This window comes from Ipomoea nil, unplaced genomic scaffold (assembly GCF_001879475.1).
Source record: "Ipomoea nil cultivar Tokyo-kokei standard unplaced genomic scaffold, Asagao_1.1 scaffold3384, whole genome shotgun sequence".
NCBI classification, from domain to species: Eukaryota; Viridiplantae; Streptophyta; class Magnoliopsida; order Solanales; family Convolvulaceae; genus Ipomoea; species Ipomoea nil.
Genome location: NW_017619812.1, coordinates 1,155,335 through 1,176,033, shown reverse-complemented (window position 1 = coordinate 1,176,033; position 20,699 = coordinate 1,155,335). Strand labels below are relative to the sequence as shown.

The 20,699-nt window shown below is 37.7% G+C and overlaps 2 protein-coding genes, 1 long non-coding RNA gene and 1 pseudogene across 3 annotated transcripts; 2 read left to right on the top strand and 2 right to left on the bottom strand.

Annotated features, from left to right (window-relative positions):
• The first annotated feature begins 343 nt into the window (after positions 1–343).
• On the top strand, positions 344–5,751 carry LOC109171018. Its single transcript, XR_002052517.1, has 3 exons — positions 344–356; positions 5,484–5,571; positions 5,713–5,751. It is a non-coding gene; the product is annotated as an uncharacterized LOC109171018 (long non-coding RNA).
• Positions 5,752–7,374: 1,623 nt separating this feature from the next.
• On the top strand, positions 7,375–10,339 carry LOC109170975 (annotated as a pseudogene).
• Positions 10,340–11,727: 1,388 nt separating this feature from the next.
• On the bottom strand, positions 11,728–14,321 carry LOC109171013 (putative late blight resistance protein homolog R1A-10). The gene is made up of 3 exons (XM_019320148.1): positions 12,325–14,321; positions 12,089–12,177; positions 11,728–11,976 (listed from the first exon to the last, which is right to left on the bottom strand). The coding sequence occupies exons 1-2, from the start codon at positions 14,131–14,133 to the stop codon at positions 12,124–12,126; spliced, it is 1,863 nt and encodes a 620-aa protein (XP_019175693.1). The 5' UTR covers positions 14,134–14,321; the 3' UTR covers positions 11,728–11,976; positions 12,089–12,123.
• Positions 14,251–15,083, bottom strand: LOC109170974 (putative disease resistance RPP13-like protein 3). Its single transcript, XM_019320109.1, has 2 exons — positions 15,065–15,083; positions 14,251–14,974 (listed from the first exon to the last, which is right to left on the bottom strand). Exon 2 carries the CDS (start codon positions 14,956–14,958, stop codon positions 14,251–14,253), a length of 708 nt encoding a protein of 235 aa, XP_019175654.1. The 5' UTR covers positions 14,959–14,974; positions 15,065–15,083.
• Positions 15,084–20,699: the final 5,616 nt, after the last annotated feature.

The following is a 20,699-nucleotide window of genomic DNA, read 5'->3' as shown; positions in this document are numbered from 1 at the left end:
GAAGGTGCAAGGTGATTTTCAGAAAGTGCAGAAATGCTATTCTGTAACAAACCTGGGCAGAAGAAGGCTGAATGCCTGAAGAGGAAAGCTTGGATGGAAATAAAAGTATACATTCAGTTTCAGTATGCTTTGAATCCAATCTTGTTAAGGTTCCTTCTAATACTTGGTGGTTTGACACTAGTGCTACAACACATGTTAAGCAAGATTTTTGATGTTTCAACCTCATAGGGAACATGAAAAGTGTCTTTTCATGGGAAACATGATGAAAGCTAGAATTGAAGGTATTGGAACTTACAGAATTAAGCTGGATACAGGTTTTTGCCTTGATCTTGAGAATTGTCTGTATGTTCCAAATTGTTCTAGAAATCTTGTTTCAACAGCTAGGTTGGAAACATTGGGTTTTTACTTTAAGATTGGAGACAAATGTTTGTATCAACAAAAACCATTATGGTTCTGGTGTTTTGTTGGATACACTATACTGTTTCAATCTTAATGATAACTTTGTTAATTCCTTGTTTAATGTGATGTTTGTGTTAAAAGGAGTGCACCAAAAGAATCTTCAGCTGACTTGTGGCATAAAAAGGCTTAGTCATATATCCAAGGAAAGGATTTTGAGACTTATTAAAGTTGGAATTTTGTCTCAATTGGATTTTACTGACTGGAGTGGTGCATGTGTCGATTGCATAAAGGTAAAGCAAGTCAGACATGTATCAGTACACTCAGCCACAAGAAGCTCATGATTACTTGATTTAATACATACAGATATCTGTGGTCTTTTTTTGATGTTCCGTCTTGGGACAGTGATAAATACTTTATTACCTTTATTGATGATCATTCTGGGTACTATTACATCTATTTACTGCGTGAAAGATCTCAGTCTGTGGATGTCCTAGAGACATTCATATTTGAAGTTGAGAGTCAGTTAAATAGAAAGGTAAAGACAATTAGATCATATAAAGGTGATGAGTATTATGGGAAAACATCAAAAGTTGGGCAAATTCCCATCCCATTTAAAGAAATTCCTCGAATCTAAGAGCATTTTGTGCATAATACACAATGTTAGGCACACCACATCAAAATGGTGTGAAAGAAAGGTGAAATCGTACTCTAAGGGATATGATTAGGAGTAAGGTCAATAACTGTACATTGCTTGTTTCATTGTGGATATATGCATTAAAGACAACATCATACTTACTCAATAGGGTTCTTAGTAAGGTTGTTTTTTAAAACACCTTATGAACTGTGGACAAGAAGGAAACTTAGTTTGAGGCATCTTCACATTTAGGGCTGTCAAGCTGGAGTGATGATATATAATCCACATGAAAATAAATTGGAATCCAGAACCATTAGTGGTTATTTCATTGGATATCCAGAAAGGTCCAAATGGTACATGTTTATTGTCCTAATCATAAGTACGAGGATTGTTGAGTCTGGTGATGCTCGCTTCATTTAAAATGGCGAAGTCAGTGGGAGTGTGGGAGCTCGTAATGTTGAGATTAAGGAGTCATTGATGGTTCCAGATTCATCAAGTGATCCTTTTTCCTGTTGTTGTTCATATTGCTGCAGTGCAGTGTAGCCTTATGGAAATACTTTGGAACAACAGCAGCTAGATGCTCAAATTCCACATGAGGAAGCTATTGTAAATGAAGATGAGGTTGAAACTCAAGATGATGATCAAGTGAAATCTCAGCAGGAAGTGGCATTAAGGAGATCTACTAGATAGAAAAGATCAGCCATTCCTGATGATTATATTGTTTATGCACTTGAGCATGAAAGTGACTTGAGCATTTATAATTATCCAGTCTCATTTAACCAAGCCATACAGGATAATAATTCTCCTTGAGAATTATTTTGGTTTTTGTGGCTCATTCTGTTCTTGAGCTCCACCAAATGGTTGTTAAAATTGCCTTTCTGAATGGTAAATTAAAAGAGGAAGTATACACGGATTAGCCACAAGGCTTCATGGCCACAGGAAAGGAAAATCTGGTATGTAGATTGAAGATGTCGATCTATGGATTAAAACATGCTTCTAGACAATGGTACTTGAAATTGTCATTTGGTTTTGTAATCCCAGTATTACATGTTGACGATATTCTTCTTGCTGCTAATAATAAAAGGGATGTTGCATGATGTTAAGGAATATCTTTCTAAGAACTTTGAAATGAAGGATATGGGTGAGACTTCATATGTGATTGGAATAAGAAATATTCTGTGATAGATCACATGGGATTTTAGGTTTATCCTAGAAGACTCACATTAACAAAGTTTTAGAAAGATATAAACTGGAAAACTGCAAAAGAGGGTCCTGTGATACTTACAAGGCTCTAAGGAACACATGCTCACCTATAAAAGGAACGAATAACCTGGAGGTTATAGGTTTTTCGGATTCAGACTATGCCGGATGTTTGGATACCCGAAAATCCAAATTCGAATATATTTTTCCACTTGCTCATGGAGCAATATCTTGGATGAGTGTGAAGGAGCCTGTCATTGCTACTTCCACTATAAAGGCAGAATTTGTAGCATGCTTTGAGGCTACAATTCAATAATCATGGCTGCGTAATTTCATTTATGGTTTGGGCATTGTCGACACTATAGCCAAACCATTGAGGATTCACATTATGATAATACAGCAGCTATGTTCTTCTAAAAGAACGACAGATATACTAGTGGTGCCAAGCACATGGATTTGAAATTTCTGTCCGTTAAGGAGAAGGTACAAAATCAAAAGAGTATCAATAGTGCATATTGGCACCAATTTTATGATCACGGATCCGTTGACTAAGGGATTGGCGCCCATGACCTTCATTGGCCATGTTGGGAGGAAGGGCATACTGGTAAAGTCCTTGTATAACGGTTAACTTTGCCATACATGTATGGATTTATGTTTGATAGCACATCAGGTTGATGATACTCTTAGATATCTATTCAGGTTTTGATTTTGTTATGGTTGATGTTGATCACTTATTTATGCATAATTCATAAGTGATAACAATGGTCTTGTTTAAGACATAAGGAATAAGCTACTTTCATATTTTACCTTATTATTATGGTTCGAATTCTTATTAACTGTGATACATGGAAGGGAGCGGGACGCTATGTCAGGCCTGTAACCGCCATAATTCGGTTAATAAAGTTCGATAAGGTGGTGACTTTTACATTTTCATATTAAGTGAGCTCAAATTAAGAATTGAAAATTATAAAGTCACGCATATATGAATCAAGTTGGAGATTGTTAGAAATAATTTATTCCTAACGTTGATTCATATAATTAAGGTGTCATGCTTATATGAATCAGTGGGAGACTGTTAGAAATAATTATTTCATAACAATGATTTATATAATAAAGGTTGTAATTCCATAAGGTACTCACGTTGATGATTAGTGATGTGTAAAGGCGGAATTACTGGGTGAAATTCCCTCCCTCTCATTCTGTTAAAATTTAAGTTTATAAGGGTTAAAAGATGTATACTGGATAAGGTTATGGGTTTCACAATTCTAAAGAGATTTCTATTCGTGAAAGGATGTCACATTCCTAAAGGGATTTCTATTCCTAAAGGAGGTTCCCCATTCCTCTTGGAAGAGGGTTTCTCATCACATCTATAAATACCCAGGAAAACTCTAGGGATCTTAACGGTTTCAAATCTCTAAGTCTTCTAGTCTCCGTATCATCAGGAGGTGAATAAGGTATACAGATAAGAGAGGTGAAACATTATATTCTTGATTCATTCAATTTAGAGATTACATCTTCAATGGAACCAAGTAAGTCCTATCTTTCCTATTTAATTAAAAGTCCATGATCATGAACATTGTTTAGTTGATTGATTTGATTTACATGCGATCATTGTTAATTGTGCTTCCGCATTTAAGTTATAGCGCATAAAGGATTATTTAACATAATTGTGTAAGTTGATTTCTGTGGTAAGTAGACTATTCGGTCCTGTCAGTTCTGGTGCAGTGGATGTTTATTATCATGGAAAACTCAAATATTTGTTGCCAAAATTTGAAGTATTTCGGCTGTCATCTTTCATTTATTCTTGCATTTTTGGCTTTATGGCTCACCATTAGAGATTGGGAAAATTACAAATGGATGTTCAACCATTACTTTACCAGAGGTTAATTTCCATAGAAAAAGCTTTAATCTTGGAACTCTTAATGGTGCAGGCAACTTCCAACCGAGTTTGTCTAGCTGTTGGTATGCAAGGTAATCATAAAGTTTTAATTTCAACAACTTGGAGAGCAGTCTATTGGCCTTTATCGAGTTTGTTGGTTTGATAATCACAAAGTTCTTAGTTCTATTCTATATGAAAGTGATCTATTGACTTTCTCGATTCCAACGGATAATCATAGCCAGGATGCATGCATATTTGGGAACAGTGGCGGACCCAGGAATTTTTTTCAGCGGGAGCAAAATATTAAAGCAAAATTGATAATTAGAAAAAAATAAATGAAACACTTAAAAAGTTAGCCATAAATAATGTTGGATATAAGAAAATTATAAAAATATTCATAACAAAATATGAACATAATCAATTTGATAAAATAATTTGAATAAAAGATCCATTATAAATTACACATCTCATCTCATCATTAATATATAAATGAAGATTATATTATTGTGTTGAGGCAATATGCACTATTAATAATAGTGAAAACGTGAAATAATGAGAAAAGGTAGTGTTAATAGTGAAATAATAAGAAAAGGGAATGTTTAATAGTGAAATAATAAGAAAAAGGGAATGTTGAAAGCAAATAGAGGGGATTTGAACCCTGACTTGCGTTCAGGCCAACCACGTGCTTAGCCACATTCTGTTAAGATTTCTCTATTTTCTAATACTTATACTAAAACTTGTACTATATATACACATATACATACAAGGGTTATATAAGGGGTGGGGGTGGGGTGAGTGGGGGCAGCTGACCCCACTGCCCCCACTGTAGGTCCGCCCCTGTTTGGGAAGACCATGTCGCATATGTGACTCCCTTCAAGAAAGAGTTGATTTTGTGCAAACAACCATATTAAAATGTCTAACTTTATAGTGTAATATAGTGGTAAGAACGTTAGTTTAGTCAAATAAAAAATCAAATAAAATGTCTAACTTGATAGTGTAGTATAGTGGTTAGAACGTTAGTAGAATAAAAGATCAAATAAAATATCCTCCTTTTATGCTAGAAATCATTTATCTTTGTAGAGAAATTAATGCTTATAATATTAAATGATCTAGAGGATTTGAGAATATGTTTATATGCTAAAATGCTAAATTATGAATTAATATATGATATTTTAATAAACACACGTACATACATACTCATCGCATAGTCATCGCCTAGGTAGCTGCCTAATCGCCTAGGCGACTAGACGGTCGGTGGCACCTCGCGCTGAAAGTCTGCCTTAACAACAATGATTATGATGCTTTATTGTAATGATGGGTTATAATGAACTTAACTTGGCTTAGGTAATCTTAATAAACGACTCAATTTAGTTGGTGATATGATGTTCCAAATATTGGTTCGCCTTTGCAGGCTGGTTATTCTGTTTTGCCTCGTGGAGATCCAGATATGGTAATCAAGGTACTATTTTTTTTTTTTTTGTTTTTGTTTTTGTTTTTTTTTTTTTTTTGCACACGAGTTTCTTAACTGCAATTTTTGTTCTCCATGTGGCCTATGCCCCACAGCTGCTAATTTTATTTTAAAATTTTTTTAAATGCTTAGTTAAAGTTGGCACAATTGCAACAACAACAGCTACTGGATTCATCTGTATCGGATACTACATTATTTTCTTCAGCAACAAACGCAATATTTTTTTGTTTTTTCGTATGATCAGTTAAAATTTCCATTTCATAAGTTTTAAGATTTCCCATTAGCTGAGTAACAGTCTTTTTCTCCCAACCATCATGCTCTTGGATGGCTGTGACTTTCATTCGGAACCTGGACGGTAAAGATCTCAGTATCTTTTTGACAAGTTTTTCCTGCGAGAAAGGTTCACCAAGGACCATAGCGCGATTTGCTAGTTCCTGTACGCGTGTGTGAAAGTCGGTGACTGTTTCATCCTCATTCATGCGCAGTTCTTCGAATTTTGACTGGACCAATTGCAGCTTGGACTGTTTTACCGAAGTCGTTCCTTCGTATGTGGACTCAAGGGCCTCCCAAGCACCTTTAGCTGAAGGAATACCTGCAACAATTGAAAATTGACTTTCATGCATAAGAGAATAAATTGTGTCTAACGCTTTATCGTTGTTTCCTGCATTGGTAATTTCGATTTGAATCCACTCAGTTTCTGGTTTAGTGACTTCTGTTCCATCAGCGCTGGAGCTGGGTTTAATGGGATGTGTCCATCCTGACACCACAGATCGCCATACAGCTTCACCCTGAGCTTTTAAATGTGTACGGGTGCGAGCCTTCCAATATGCGTAGTTGTCGCCGGTCAATTGAGGAAGGATTTTAGTTCGATCCATTCTGCACAACTCAGTACCCCGTGAGATCAAACAGATAAGCAATAAACAAAAGAATAGAAAGAGCCGCTGAAGAGATAAATTCAAGATGCACGGATTCGCTAGATCGATAGACTAACAAATTAAGTCTACAGGCTCTGATACCAATTGAAATTGTTCCGTGATACTTGAAAGAGAAAAGATATGTGTTTTTAAACGTTAATTGAATTAAGCACCAATTTAGTTGATTAATTAAACTTGTTTAAGTAGAATTAATAACTGCAGAAAGCATAAATAAAAATAAAAACACCAGGAAATTGTTACGCAGTTCGGAGCTCCTTCTCCTACGTCTGCGGGGCAACCCACGTCTGCCCAATCCACTATAGATGTTCACCAAAGGAGTATTACAAGAGGTAATTGAATACGGCCTCCAGCCTTTACCACTACCACTCTTTCTAACACCTATCTAGGATTGACACACGAAAACCCGAACAATCTTCACAAGATGCTTCAGCAGTACCACGTACTGATCATGCAGTACAATAAATATTCTAACGAATTAAATCAGAGAATACATTCAAAATATAAATAGCTTTGTAAAATCAAGAGAGCTCTTGGCAGTGTATAGTTCGCAAAGTTGGCAGCTGCTTCCTTCGAACCATGTGTATTTATAGCCTTTCTTGAACCTTCAGTTTAGATCCTTAGCCTTAGCCTTTTCTTTAGCTGCCACTTGTTCGAATAAATCACCATCACTCATTCTTGTCCATTTGAAAGCTTCTTCACCGATTAATGATACATAACATGCAAATCATTCTGACCACTTATTTCATACTCACATGGTCCGTAACTAATTAAGACAAAATACATTGATTTAATTTTTACAACTAGGAAAACCAATTAAAATAGCCAATAGTGTAATTTTAATTTTACACTTACAAGCAAGATAAAATTATGGGATCTGGAAGTGTTACTGGGGATTGCAGCATTTCAAATTCTTTTAGGGGGAATGAGGAGATTTCATATTTAGAGGAGATTTCATAGCTTGGTTATGCATTTTTTTTTTTTTAACTTGTTTGCCAGTAACCTTATCATATTTAGAGGAGATTTCACTAATAAAAGTATTAATGCTTGTTGTCTTGGAATAGACTTTTTAAATGAGTTAATACCATGAGGTCCTTTGAGTATAGTGTTTTGTCACGCTTAGTCCTAAATTTTTAAATTGACCATCTGTGGTCCTTCGACTTTCAAATTTAACCATTCGTGGTCCAAGTTAACCACCCATGGTCCTTCAAGTTTCAAAATTTAACCAGTTGTGGTCCTCTTGAAAGGACCATGTTTGGTTAAAATTTAATAGTTGAAGGATCATGGATGGTTAACTTGGACCATGAATGGTTAAATTTGAAATCGAAAGACCACAAATGGTCAATTTAAAAGCTTAGAACTAAACGTGGCAAAACCAGTATACTCGGAGGAACTCAGATGGTATTAACTCCTTTTTAAATACTCCAAATTAATTGGTAAACAGTGTAGATTTGTTTAACATATTTCTAACATTTCAAGGCTTCAAAAACCCAGACTGATGGGAGAAAGAGAAAACAGCCAGTCTCATCTTCTGGGCCTGCAAATAGCTCTGGAACTGCAAACACTGCTAGACCGTCTCCTAGTTCAGCTCCATCAACACCATCAACTCACACTGCTGGAGATGCGATGTCAGTGCCTCCCATGCACAATACTGGCACTTCTTCAAAGCCAATGATGATGTTTGGAACAGATAACAACGCTACACTTACCTCACCATCAAATCAGTTGGTAAGCATAGTCCTTAAATATAGAAGAAACTCATACTAGTTGCTTATCCAAAAGAAAATTCTTTCAAAGTTGTGCTAGTTCTCATTTGAATTTGATTTTGGCAGTGGGATGATAAAGATCTTGTGCAGGCTGACATGGATCGTTTTGTGGGTGATGGTTCTCTTGATGATAATGTTGAATCCTTTTTATCTCATGATGATGCAGATCCAAGAGATCAGATACAGTTGGTCGTGGTATGGACGTTAGTAAAGGTGAGTTTGCTGCTACTTATTTTTCCTAGCTTACAGCCTAACATATTTTTCTTTAATGGATAATGTTTATATGGTATTCTTGCTCGCCAGAATGCGGATACAATTTACCTTTTGCATAGTATGCTCATGTATTTCATTTTCAAATTTTGACTGCATAGAATAACTAACTACAAATTGCTTTCATAAGCATTTCACCATCTGATCTTATGTTTCATTCTATGCAGTCCTCCATTTTGTATAATAATAGTAAAATGCACCATCTTTCAAATTACTTGACCTATTTAGGTTCTTGATAGTTGACTGGCTTTTATATTGACCAAATTTTTTCTTAACCTTCCAAATCTGTTGAATTTGTGAATTTGAGGGTGATAGTTCTTTGTGTAGTCTTAAACTATATTGTTTCTACAAAATATACTTTGTATTTATTATCATTGCATTTTATTCAAAAAAAAAAATCAGACCTTTGGAAACTGAATCTGGGATGATTAGACAGCTGTTTGGCTATTGTTCATGAATCATGATGCAATGGTTTAACCTTCATTTGAGAAACAAAAGTAGTTTATAGTACTAAATGCATTTTCTTTTCTCTTTTGCTGATTTTCTCCGTTTTCCTAATTTGTCCTTGTGCTTTAAATATGGTGTTTCAAGATGATGTCTATGAACTCTCAAGATTGGTAGCATGCTACTTTTTGTGTCATATTTTTGCAAAATTGGAGTCTCTGATGTATATTCTCAAAATTATGTAAAATGGAGTACTACACTATTTTGAACTTGATAAATCTTCTAAAACATCAACTCTGCCAAAGAATATATACTGCCCTTAATGTCATCTTAGTCAGTCTAATGCATTGGAATGAACCTGATGTAAATAAATTATAATGTTAGGGTTCACATTTACGGAAGTAAACTCTGTTCGTACAAGTGTCAGTAAAGTTGTCTGCTGCCACTTCTCATCAGATGGAAAGCTGCTTGTCAGCGGTGGCCATGATAAAAAGGTGAACAATTTCTCACTAAGTAGAGCTACTGAATTTTCTCACTGGTTCATATTAATTGTTCTTCACAAGTTCTGTTTCATTATCTGGTCATGCAGGCTGTTTTGTGGCATACAGATACCTTAAAGCCAAAAACTACACTTGAAGAGCATTCATCACTTATAACTGATGTTCGTTTTAGTCCGAGCATGGCCCGCCTTGCAGCATCTTCTTTTGACAAGAGTGTAAGAGTTTGGGGTGCTGACAATGTAAGCCAACATTATACCGTACTTTGTTTCTTTTCTTTTCTGAAATTTGTTCATGTCCAAACATAAAAGTTTGGTTGATCATTCAAATTTGCAGATAGATGGTTAGATTGTGCATAACACTTACGTGAGTTATTTCTGAAGATGCATGTGCTAGTCCTTTTTTATTTTATTTTATTTTTTTATTTTTTATTTTTATCTAACCAAGATCGGAATGGAGGTTTAAAACTATCCTAATTAGACCTGTATTGGCTGTGTAGCCTGGCTACTCCTTTCGGAATTTTACAGGGCATTCTGCTGGTGTTATGTCACTAGATTTCCATCCCAATAAAGAAGACCTCATCTGTTCCAGTGATGGGGATGGTGAGATTAGGTACTGGAGCATCACCAATGGTAGCTGCACAAGAGCGTTCAAGGTATAATATGGTGCGTTCTTTCCTCGTTGTCACTGTTATTTGGTATCATGGCTTGATCTTAATGTTCATTATTTGAAATAGGGTGGCGCGGCTTAGGTGAGATTTCAGCCTCGTCTTGGCAGGTATCTTGCAGCGGCTGCTGAGAATGTTGTATCAATTCTTGACGTGGAGACACAAACTTGCAACAGACGTTGAAGGTGAGTGCATAGAATTCGTGGGAGAATTTGTTAAGGCTATTGGCTAGCCTAATGTTCAAAACTAATATTTTGCCGGGGCAACCCCAACCAAGTTGGTTAGGCTGTTGGCTTGGTAGCCATAAGGTTCCAAGTCCGACTCCTAGTGGGAGCGGCCTATTGACCTTCTTGGTTTGAGCCAGTTAGCTATGACCAACCTAAGCTAGTTTACTTTCTTCTGATCCTTTGTCAGCTAAGTTTTACCAAGTGCATACTCTCGGTGTCTCGGGTAGTGCTTTACCTTTGAAATAGTTTATGGGAACAAGTTATACCCTCTTGTTGCCCCAACAATAGGACAGTTTCTTTACATTATAAATTACTTTAAAAAGTCGGTTTATTATTAGGCTTTTAATTGAGATGGAGCACATGCTTCAATTTGGTATTAGAGCCAATTCCATGTCAAAGATCATGGGTTCGAATTTCCGCGTCACTTGATAAAAAAGAGAGACTATGGTTTACCTGTTGCCCGCACATGTGAGGAAACGTTTATTTTTTAGTTGAGATGGAGCACGTGCTTCAATTGCCATTAGTGTGAGCCTGTTGCTTGGAGCCCTGCACACGTGAGGGGACTTTTAGCTTTTTAGTTGCGATTGCCATTAGTGTGAGCTACTATTATGTTGTGTTGTCTGTCCCTGTGTTCCTTAAAGTATCGTGTTATGGATCCGTTCTTTGATTTGTAGGCCATACGAAACCAATTAACTCTGTGTGATTGATTTGTAGGGTCATACGGAACCAATTCACTCTGTGTGCTGGGACCCTTCAGGCGAGCATCTGGCTTCAGGTAGCGAGGATTCTGTGAGAGTATATATGGACACTAAGTTCAGGAAGCGAAGGGAATTGTGTACACGAACTTAGTTCAAACGGAAATAAATTTTACTCGTGTGTTTTCCATCCTTCTTACTCTTATATATAAGTACTACACTACATGCTACCATTACATCATTTGTTTACCGTATGGCATTATTTTGGACCATTTACGATCTACGTAACTGTGTGAATCATAGTCCATCATATAATGATTGATTTTTAATGTGACTTGGCCAATTCCAACCAATTTAGCCCATTATGCCTCTATGGCTAACCATTAGAGATTGACAAGCTTGCAAATGGAATTGAAGTTCATAATTTCCTGCAAATGGAAGTTCATAATTTTCACAACACACCACAAACATCATAAGAAACATAATAAGAATTTCGATGAAACTTCACAATGCAACATTATCATACATTTCAATGAATCATTGGTTTAATACAATAACAATTCAACCAACCAACCAACATTATGGAACCATTGATACAATACATTTAAATGAACCATTGTTTGGATAGAGTAAGTTCAGAACTAACTTATCAACCAAATACCAAATCATATTTAACACTAACACTTCAATGAATCTCACAATCCAGTAATAGACTATCACTTATGAAATATTCCAACATATCAAATACAATAACCAACCACATTATTGAAGATAAACTCCAACATCAATATCATTGTAATAACAAACAAGCTGCAAATGAGAACACCACAACTTCAGGCAGCCAGGATGCATTTCTGAGAATGAAGCCAATGCATCATTGTAACTTGTATATGATTCCCTTCAAAAACACAAACGGAAAAGTTAAAATTCTTTGCAAATACCCAAAATAAAATATCCAAATGAGATGGTAGCTAGGTTTTGATGTTCCATTGGTAATTCGGTATGCATACCTTGGTTAAATCAGATTTCCTCAAACACAAAATTATCAAATTGCATACTCACTCCTTTTTTCCGAGCTTTCATTGGTTGGCAGCTCAATCTAATAAAAAAATAAAATTACAAATCAGAACAATTAAGAAAAAATAGGAAAGGAAGGAGGGACTAAAAAAAATTGATTAATAGAACCAAAATACTCATAAACTATTTATCAAAATTCATAATTCATTAATGGGAATTAGTGAGATACCTTAGTTACATCACGAACAAGTCCTTCATATCCCAAGTCTCGTTGCGCTTGTTGGATCGCCTTTGCTGAAGTCACAAGTGAAGAACAACAATTGTCTAACTCAATTAATCGCAATGTACAAACCTCCTCAAAATCATTTGGAACTTTTTTCAAGTCCCAACAATATCTTAGAACTAGACGTTCCAAAACTGGGAAATGGATTGCATTTGCGTTCCAATGTTCAAGATCAGAGCGCTCAATAAGGAAGAACCTTAGTTGTAGAAACCCCCCATCTCTTGGTTTCCACTTTGGGCCACAAAAGGCAAAATCCTTCAATTTGAGTAATTCAAGGTTGGGTAACTTGCCAATAATGTCCATATCTTCCCATGAAAGATACGTGTTACTAAGGGTCAATTGCTTGAGTTTTGATGGAAAACAATTTGGGAGATTAATCCACTCCACCCTTCCCGTTTTAACCTTTAACTTCTCAAGTTGATGTAACTGAGCAAGGCTGTCAAGAGCATTAGGCAAAACTTCACCTTCAATGTAGATCCCCAATTCCTTCAGGTTTGGAACTTTTGTAAAGTCTATTGTTCTTGAGTCCTGGCCGGTAACTTTGAACCATGAAAGAGTTTGTAAGTTTTCTTGAACAAAGTTTGGGAGATAATATGAAGATCCCTTGTCAAAGCGCACATGCCTTAACGATGGCAAATCCAAAACATCACATGGCAGTTGCAATTGATACTCTTTTGTCCACGCCGAGAAAATCAGAGTTTGCAAACGTTGGAGCTTAAACAATTGAGAGTTACAAACAGAACCTATAGTTGTTAAAGCTAAATATCTTAAATGAACCAAATTCACAATCTCGCTAGGCATGCCAAGCCAATATTTTATTAGTGATAAGTCCAATACTCTTAACAACTTCAAAGATAAGAATATCGACCAACACTTTGCAAGATATAGATCTTTCTCAAAGTAGAAAATGGAACGGGTTTTATGTGATGAGTGAGTAAAATAACTTGTAGTAACTGACGAACAACCATATTGACAACTTACCCAACGATGATGCCCTTTAAGAAACTTGTTATCTTCCATCGTACTAACCATCATAATACCCTCCTTAATTACTTTTCTCAAGCAAAATACAAATAATATATCGTGAAGCATACATGATTTGATTTTTCTATCCAAACTCCTCTTGTGAATTTGAACAAGCCTTCTATTGATAAGATCACACAAATAATCATTAGCTATCTCTTCTAAACTCTTGTTCATCTCCGGGTTTACAAATCCTTCAGCTACCCATAACTTTATCAACTTTTTCACATGAATTTCGGTATTATCAGGAAAAACTCCGAAATAAAGAAAACAAGGTTTTAGGTGAGTAGGCAAAGAGTTGAAGCAAACTTCTATTACACAAGACAAGAGCTCTAAAGGATCCTTGAATGATGAAATGGTCAACAGAATATCCTCCCACTGCCTTTGTGAGTTGTTGAGTGTGGCCAGAAGTTCACCAATTAAAACAATTACTAGTGGCACTCCCATACATTTCTCAACAATGTGTCTCCCTATTAACTCCAATTCAGGGGGTAGACTACATTTTCCATTACACACAGTTTTGCTTAATAAATTCCAGCTTTCAACTAGATTCAGAAAACGTGTTCTGAAAATGTACATACCTGACCTGCTAGCATAGTTAGCCAGTTGCATATATCGAGTAGTTATCAGAACTCGGCTTCCATTTCTATCATCTGGAAAATATCTACTCAATTCATCCCATGCCTCTTCCGTCCAAAGGTCATCAATGACAATCAAATACCTTTGGCCCATCAGAAGTTTGTGGAGTTGCTCTGCTAGCTTCTCATCATCTTGTTTGGAGATTTCTTCATTGGTCAATGACACAATACAACTTAAAATATCAATGAGTAGATTTCTCTTACTGTGTAGTTAACCTTCAACCGTCCATGCTTGAATGTCAAAGTGTGACTCTATGCTTGAATCTCCGTAAACATTTTTGGCCAAAGTAGTGCAACCTGTCCCTCCCATTCCCACAATTGAAACGACTTGTAGTTGTGTGGACGGAGAAGTTGGAATGAGCATGCCTTTTATTTCCTCAACATCACCTTCGACTCCTACTATTGTATTCTCCAAATCAACTTCAACACCATCCCTGACGTTCTGTAGCTGTAAACAAGGTGGTGTTGATGAAGAAGAAGAAGAAGAAGTTTGCAGATCTCTGATGCGCACCTCAACAGACTCAATATCCTTCACTACTTGTTGCAAGCTCCGATGAAGATCTTCACAAGCTGCGGCCTCTACTGCTACTGCGCACTCTCCATCACCCTGCTGGTTAGCCGCCAAGTAAACTTCACCCAGTTTGGATTCGATTTCATATTCTGCTTTCATTGCAACATCTCTGATTTCTTCATCCAGCCTTTTCACTGCCTCATCGCGATCGGGATCAGAGGTAATTATGGGCTTAGGTTTGTGAAGATATGCCTGCAGGAAATGGAGCTTGTCCTTTAAGCTGGATAGGATGAATTGAGCATCATCTATCTCAGGAAGAATCAAACAAGGATTGTTTTTATTATGAAGAAGAAGAAGCTGTAGTTGATCTACTATTCCTAGTAGACTACTTACAACAATACAATCCATTGCTGAATTCAATTGCTTTTTCTCTTCTTCTTTTTCTCAACTACTGATGGATCGGATCGGAGAATTTCCAATTCGCTGTACTAGTATTTGGTTGATGTTACTGTTCAAACTATAATTAAAACAAGAGATAATAAAGGTTCATTTCTCTAAGCATGATTAATTGATTGTTTAATTAGATGACTCACCAATTGGATACCCACTGAATTACACAAAATATAAGTTGACTATAACAACAGACAACCTAACATATTAGTTGTCATGCTTATATTAAGATTTATTTATTGTTTTTTAAATTAAATATAACAATAGACAACTAGCATAATAGTTGACTAATTGTCATGATAATATTAATATTTTCTCTCAAATTAAATATAACAATAGACAACTAGCATATTAGTTATCATGATAATATTAAAATTTCGTTTCAAATTAAATTAAATATAATAATAGACAACTAGCTAGCATATTTTATTAATGTTTCACCAATTAAGAATGTTAATTTGTAAGTCTTGAATGCAGGGAAAATTCTAATTGATTCCTACTTTAGTTTTAATCAAATTAATGATCTATATTAAGTTTTGTGTTAGAAACAGAATAAAGAATAAAATCGAAATGTAGGATTTCATATTGAAGCATAGACATGTATTGAAATGGATTGGAAAGCATCATCTTCTTTACAGGAGGTCCAAGACCTTATATAAGCCAGAAAGAGAAGAAACAAAAGGCGTATATATAACTGTTTAACTAACTCTAACTGACTCTTCTTGGCTTCAGCTGCTATATGTGTTAACACCCCCCAAGCTGGAAGGTACATGTTATGTAATTTCAACTTTGAAATGAGAGTATGGAAAGTATTGTGTGCATGAGTCTTGGTGAAGACATCTGCAAGCTGATTAGAAGTAGAGACATGTAGAAGCTTCAGGACTCATTTTTGTAGCTTTTCTCTTACTAGGTGGCAGTCTATTTTAATGTGCTTTGTTCTCTCATGGAAAACAGGATTCTCAGCTATGGCAATGGCAGACTCGTTGTCACAATACAAGGCTGGGGGATTTTCAGCTACTCCCAAGTCTTCCAGAAGGCATAGCAACCATTGGATTTCACATGCTGTGGAGGCTAGGGCTCTATATTCTGCTTCAGAAGAACTCCTAGAGATTGTGGCATGCTTTTTGGACTTCCAAGTGATTTATGAACTCCCAAGAAACATGTAGAAACCAGTTACAGACCTCATGCTGTCTGGACAAGCAACCCAGTCTGAATCTGTGAACCCCTTCAGCTGCAACGAAGAGTCTGCTGAGAAGAAGAGGCATTGACCTGGGGCTACTTTGATATACCTCTGAACCCTATGAGCTGCTTGCATATTTAGATCAGTAGGACAGTCTAGGAACTGAGATAATTGTTGAGTTGTATAGCTAATGTCAGGTCTTGTGATGGTTAAGTACAAGAGTTTTCCCACAAGCCTTCTATACTGAGAGGCACCTTCAAGCCTTTTTCATGTATCTTTGCAAAACTTGATTGATGTAATCATGGGAGTTTTAGCTGGCTTGCACTGTGTAAAATCTGTTTCTTCAAGCAACTCTAATGCATATTTTCTCTGTGTCAATGAGATGTCTGAGTTATTCATTGCAATTTCCAGCCCAAGGAAAAACTTTAAAGGGACTAAATCTTTAATGTGAAAGGCACAGTCTAATTAAGTGTCTTTTAATCCATTGAACTTAACTTAGATCAAGGCTTACTATCACCACATCATCAACATAGAGAAGTAGGGCTACAAAACTGTCTCTTTGCCCTCTGAGAAATAAAGAAGGATCAGTTGCGACTTGCCTGAATCCCATGTGCTGTAACTCTTTGAGTCAGTTTCACATTCCACTGTCTACTTGCTTGTTTTAGACCATATAGACTCTTTACTAGTCTGCACACCTGACCAGGTTTTTGGGGAGTAAATCCAGGAGGCAATTTCATATAGACTTCTTCAACTAGGTCCCCATGGAGAAAGGCATTGTTGACATCTAGTTGGTGTAGGGACCAACCTCTGATTGCAGCAACTGCTAACAACACTCTGATTGCATTTATCTTGGCAACAGGACTGAAGGTATCCAAATAATCCACACAAGGAGTTTGTGCGTACCCTTTTGCAACCAACCTTGCTTTGTGCCATTCTATGGTGCCATCAGCTTTAAGTTTGGTTTTGTATACCCACTTGCACCCAATAGCTTCCTTATTAGGAGGGAGCTCTGTTAGGATCCATGTGTTGTTGGCTTGCAAGGCATTTATGTAACACCCCTAATTTTTAAAACATTTAGAGCCTATGAAATAAAGGCAAATCTATCATTATCCATCCAAACAAAGCGGAACTAACAACATAAGTATCGAGGTGCTATGCCACATCTAGGTTTGAGAACCTAGATGCACAGGCTAAACTAACTTAAACAAGCATAAACAATAACTAATATCAATAATACAATCCAAGACTCACAGGCCATCTAGCTAATACCAAACTATCTGAGCTAGGTCCTCGAGTCCATCTAGCGCACTCTGAAGCTACTGATCTGTACCTGAAAAACATACAGTGTAACAACCGTCAGCGAATAATGCTGGTAACCCACTCCCACGCGTTAAGTATAATATAGGTAGATATAAGAAAATCATTTTGAAACCGGAATACATATATAACCTAAGAAACTCTAGCTTTAAACTAAGATCAAGACTCAAGACACAACAATAGACTTGACACCATAGAACGATCACAAAATCTTGCATGCATCCTAAGAACGCAAGACAAGGCATAATAGACAAGTAAACTCATAAATAGCAATTAAAGGCAACAATGAGATCCAATGCCAATCAATTAGCAAGTAATCATCAAAGCACACAAACCATCTTCGAACCTTATACCAAGTTCCAACCTTTACTCCTCTCCATCCTTATAACAGTTCTAACCTGTACCTTCAGGCCACCCTTATATCACCTCCCTTATTCCTCCGAAGCAACTACATGCCCCACACCAAAACCACCAACAAGTCCACCAACATGGTAGCACCGAAGTGCCATTCGCATGATCCGTGCCTCTAGCACCACTACCAAGGGGTCATCGCATATAGCTCTGACATGGAACCGTGACGCTTATACCCTGACCCAAGCCTTTAGCCAGCAAATCTAAGGGGTGGTCCGTGCCTTTAGCACGATAACCGAGCACTCGTTGTGCTATCCGCCAATAATTCATTTCCACCAATCACAATCTCATTATCATCAATTTCAACCATCATTGCGCAATGATCACAACACCCATCATCATTCAATCAGTCAATCACATAATCAACAATAACAATCAAGCTATAACAACAATGATACACACTACACATAAATTCCTAGAACGGTACTCAAAACATCATACGAGACTCATAAACATCAAACGGGGTACAACGGGACTCGGGGAAGCAACAAACGGGGGAAAACAACCCGCCGCGTCACCACTTTCTAGCGGGTGGGCGGCGGGTGGAGGACCACCCGCCGACCATGTAACACCCCGTGTTACGGCCTTCATTCCCAGATTAATTATTTAATTAATTCCGTTAATAATAATTAAAAAGGAATTAATTTGGCTGGGATTCCTTTTAATTAATTAATGTGGTCCACCATGGACCATGGACCCTTGCCTAAACTAGAGTCTTAAGCCTATTAGGAATAAAAGGAGTAAACCTTTTACTAATCAGATTCTAATTAGGAGTCCTAGACCTAATTATCTATTAGGAATGTAGAAAGTAGGCCTTTACTATTCAGATTATGATTAGGATTTCTGATGCTATAAATAGGGGATTAGAAAGCATTAGAACCCTTACCACCATAGTTATATTACACAAAAGTATTCCCAAGGGGTTCCCCCGCCACCAAGCCTAGGGAGATCAATCAGATAGAAATTTTAGGGAAGAACCTTAATAGCCAAAGGAGGATTAATTAAAGCTAAGAGGTAACCCATGTCTCAACAAAACCTATTTTTCTTGCTATAGTCTCCTTCTTTGGCTCCCTCTATATGCTTGTGTCTTGATGAATTCCTTTATAATAATCATGATATAATCTTATTTGATTGATGTGATAATTTTATATGTGATCTTGATGATAAAAAGAGGTTCTTGATGTTTATGTGATAATTCTTGACAAATCTCGATGTTTCTTGGTGTTAGAGATAAAATATGATCTTGGTAATTTGGATGAGAATTAGAGCCCTAGGTTGGATTAGGAATTTGTGTTGTGATGTTCTTGATTCATATTTGGGTGGGAATTCGCATGTTCGGGTGTTGTTATGTTTAGAAGTCAGGTTAGGATATGTTCAATATGATTCTTGCTTTTGATCCGTTAATTGCCTATGTGGTGTCGTTATTTACGTTTAAAAGTGTCTAAGCATGGTTTCGGGTTCCACAAGGAATCCCGGGATGCGTTATTTGATGAAAAGTCAGTGGGGGATAGGTGGGGGTAGGGGAACCCGCCACTTACCCGCTGCCCAAGAATCACCGCCAGGCAGCGGGCAGCCGGCGGGCAGACGTCTGCCCGCCGGTTACCCGCTGCCCGGAAGATCGTCACCAGCGGGTGGCCCTCCACCCACCGGCTACCCGCTGGTCTGTTACCCACCCCGGGTCCTCGGCTTCCCCGTTTGATGTTCCCCATTCCCCATGGTGTCCCAACGGACCCCGTTTGTCGTGCTTGAGTCTAGTTTGATGTTTCGGGTGCCATTCGTAGGATAAAAGAGTCTTAGGAATTGCAGGCTAGTGAATCGGTAACCCGTTGGCCTAGGAGGAGGATGCATGAACCCCTTAGGACTACTCTTAGTATGTGAATAATCACACGTAAGTTTATTTATACGTTTCCCCCTTCCCAATGTGCTATTACGTGCTACAAGGTGTTATGTGATGCATGATTCCCCAATTTGGTTGCGATCAAATTGGGTGTTCCTGAGCTGCGGTTCAGAAGTTGGCTGCGGTCAAATTGGCTACTCATGAGCTGCGGTTCATTTTCCTGGCTGCGGTCAGTGATTCACTTCTTGGGCTATAGCCCACGTGGGCCTTATATGCAGATGGTCCACCGACTGGACGCGCCAGCGGTGTGTAGGGCCACCAGCCTGAGGAAGGCCATAGCCCACCGAATGAGTGATCAGGCGGTGTGTAGGGCTATGGTCGGCTGCGATCCACCGAGTGAAAGGCCAGTGGTGTGTAGGGTCGTAGTCTCCGAGGATCATCGCCCACCGACTGAGTCTCTCAGCGGTGTGTAGGGCTTGATTCGCTACGATCCACCGACTGTGCTCGTCAACAGTGTGTAGGGTTGTAGTCCCCAAAAGAGGATCGCAGTCCACCGACTAAGCGCGTCAGCGGTGTGTAGGGCTGTGATCCGCCATCGAACTATCGGCGGTCTACACGATTGGTTGCAATCAACCCCCTTCATGCTGCGGTATGAGGTAGGGTGCTGCGGGGCCGTGTTAGTGCTATATGCACTAACCCTCATGTTCGGGGCATGCAATTGGTCCCGTGGCGCCACCAAAGTGTGCTTGTGTGACTTGAATGATGATTGAATGATGTTGTGAATAAATTGAAAGTGAACTGCGACCTTAAATATATGCTCTTTATGATACTATCTCTATATGACTGATTATCCTTGATTAATGTGCTTAACCCTATCTGTTGAGTCTATTCCTGATTTTAAAGCTAGAGTCTCCTAAGTATGTATCTTCCTGCTTCAAAATGGTTTTCGTATAT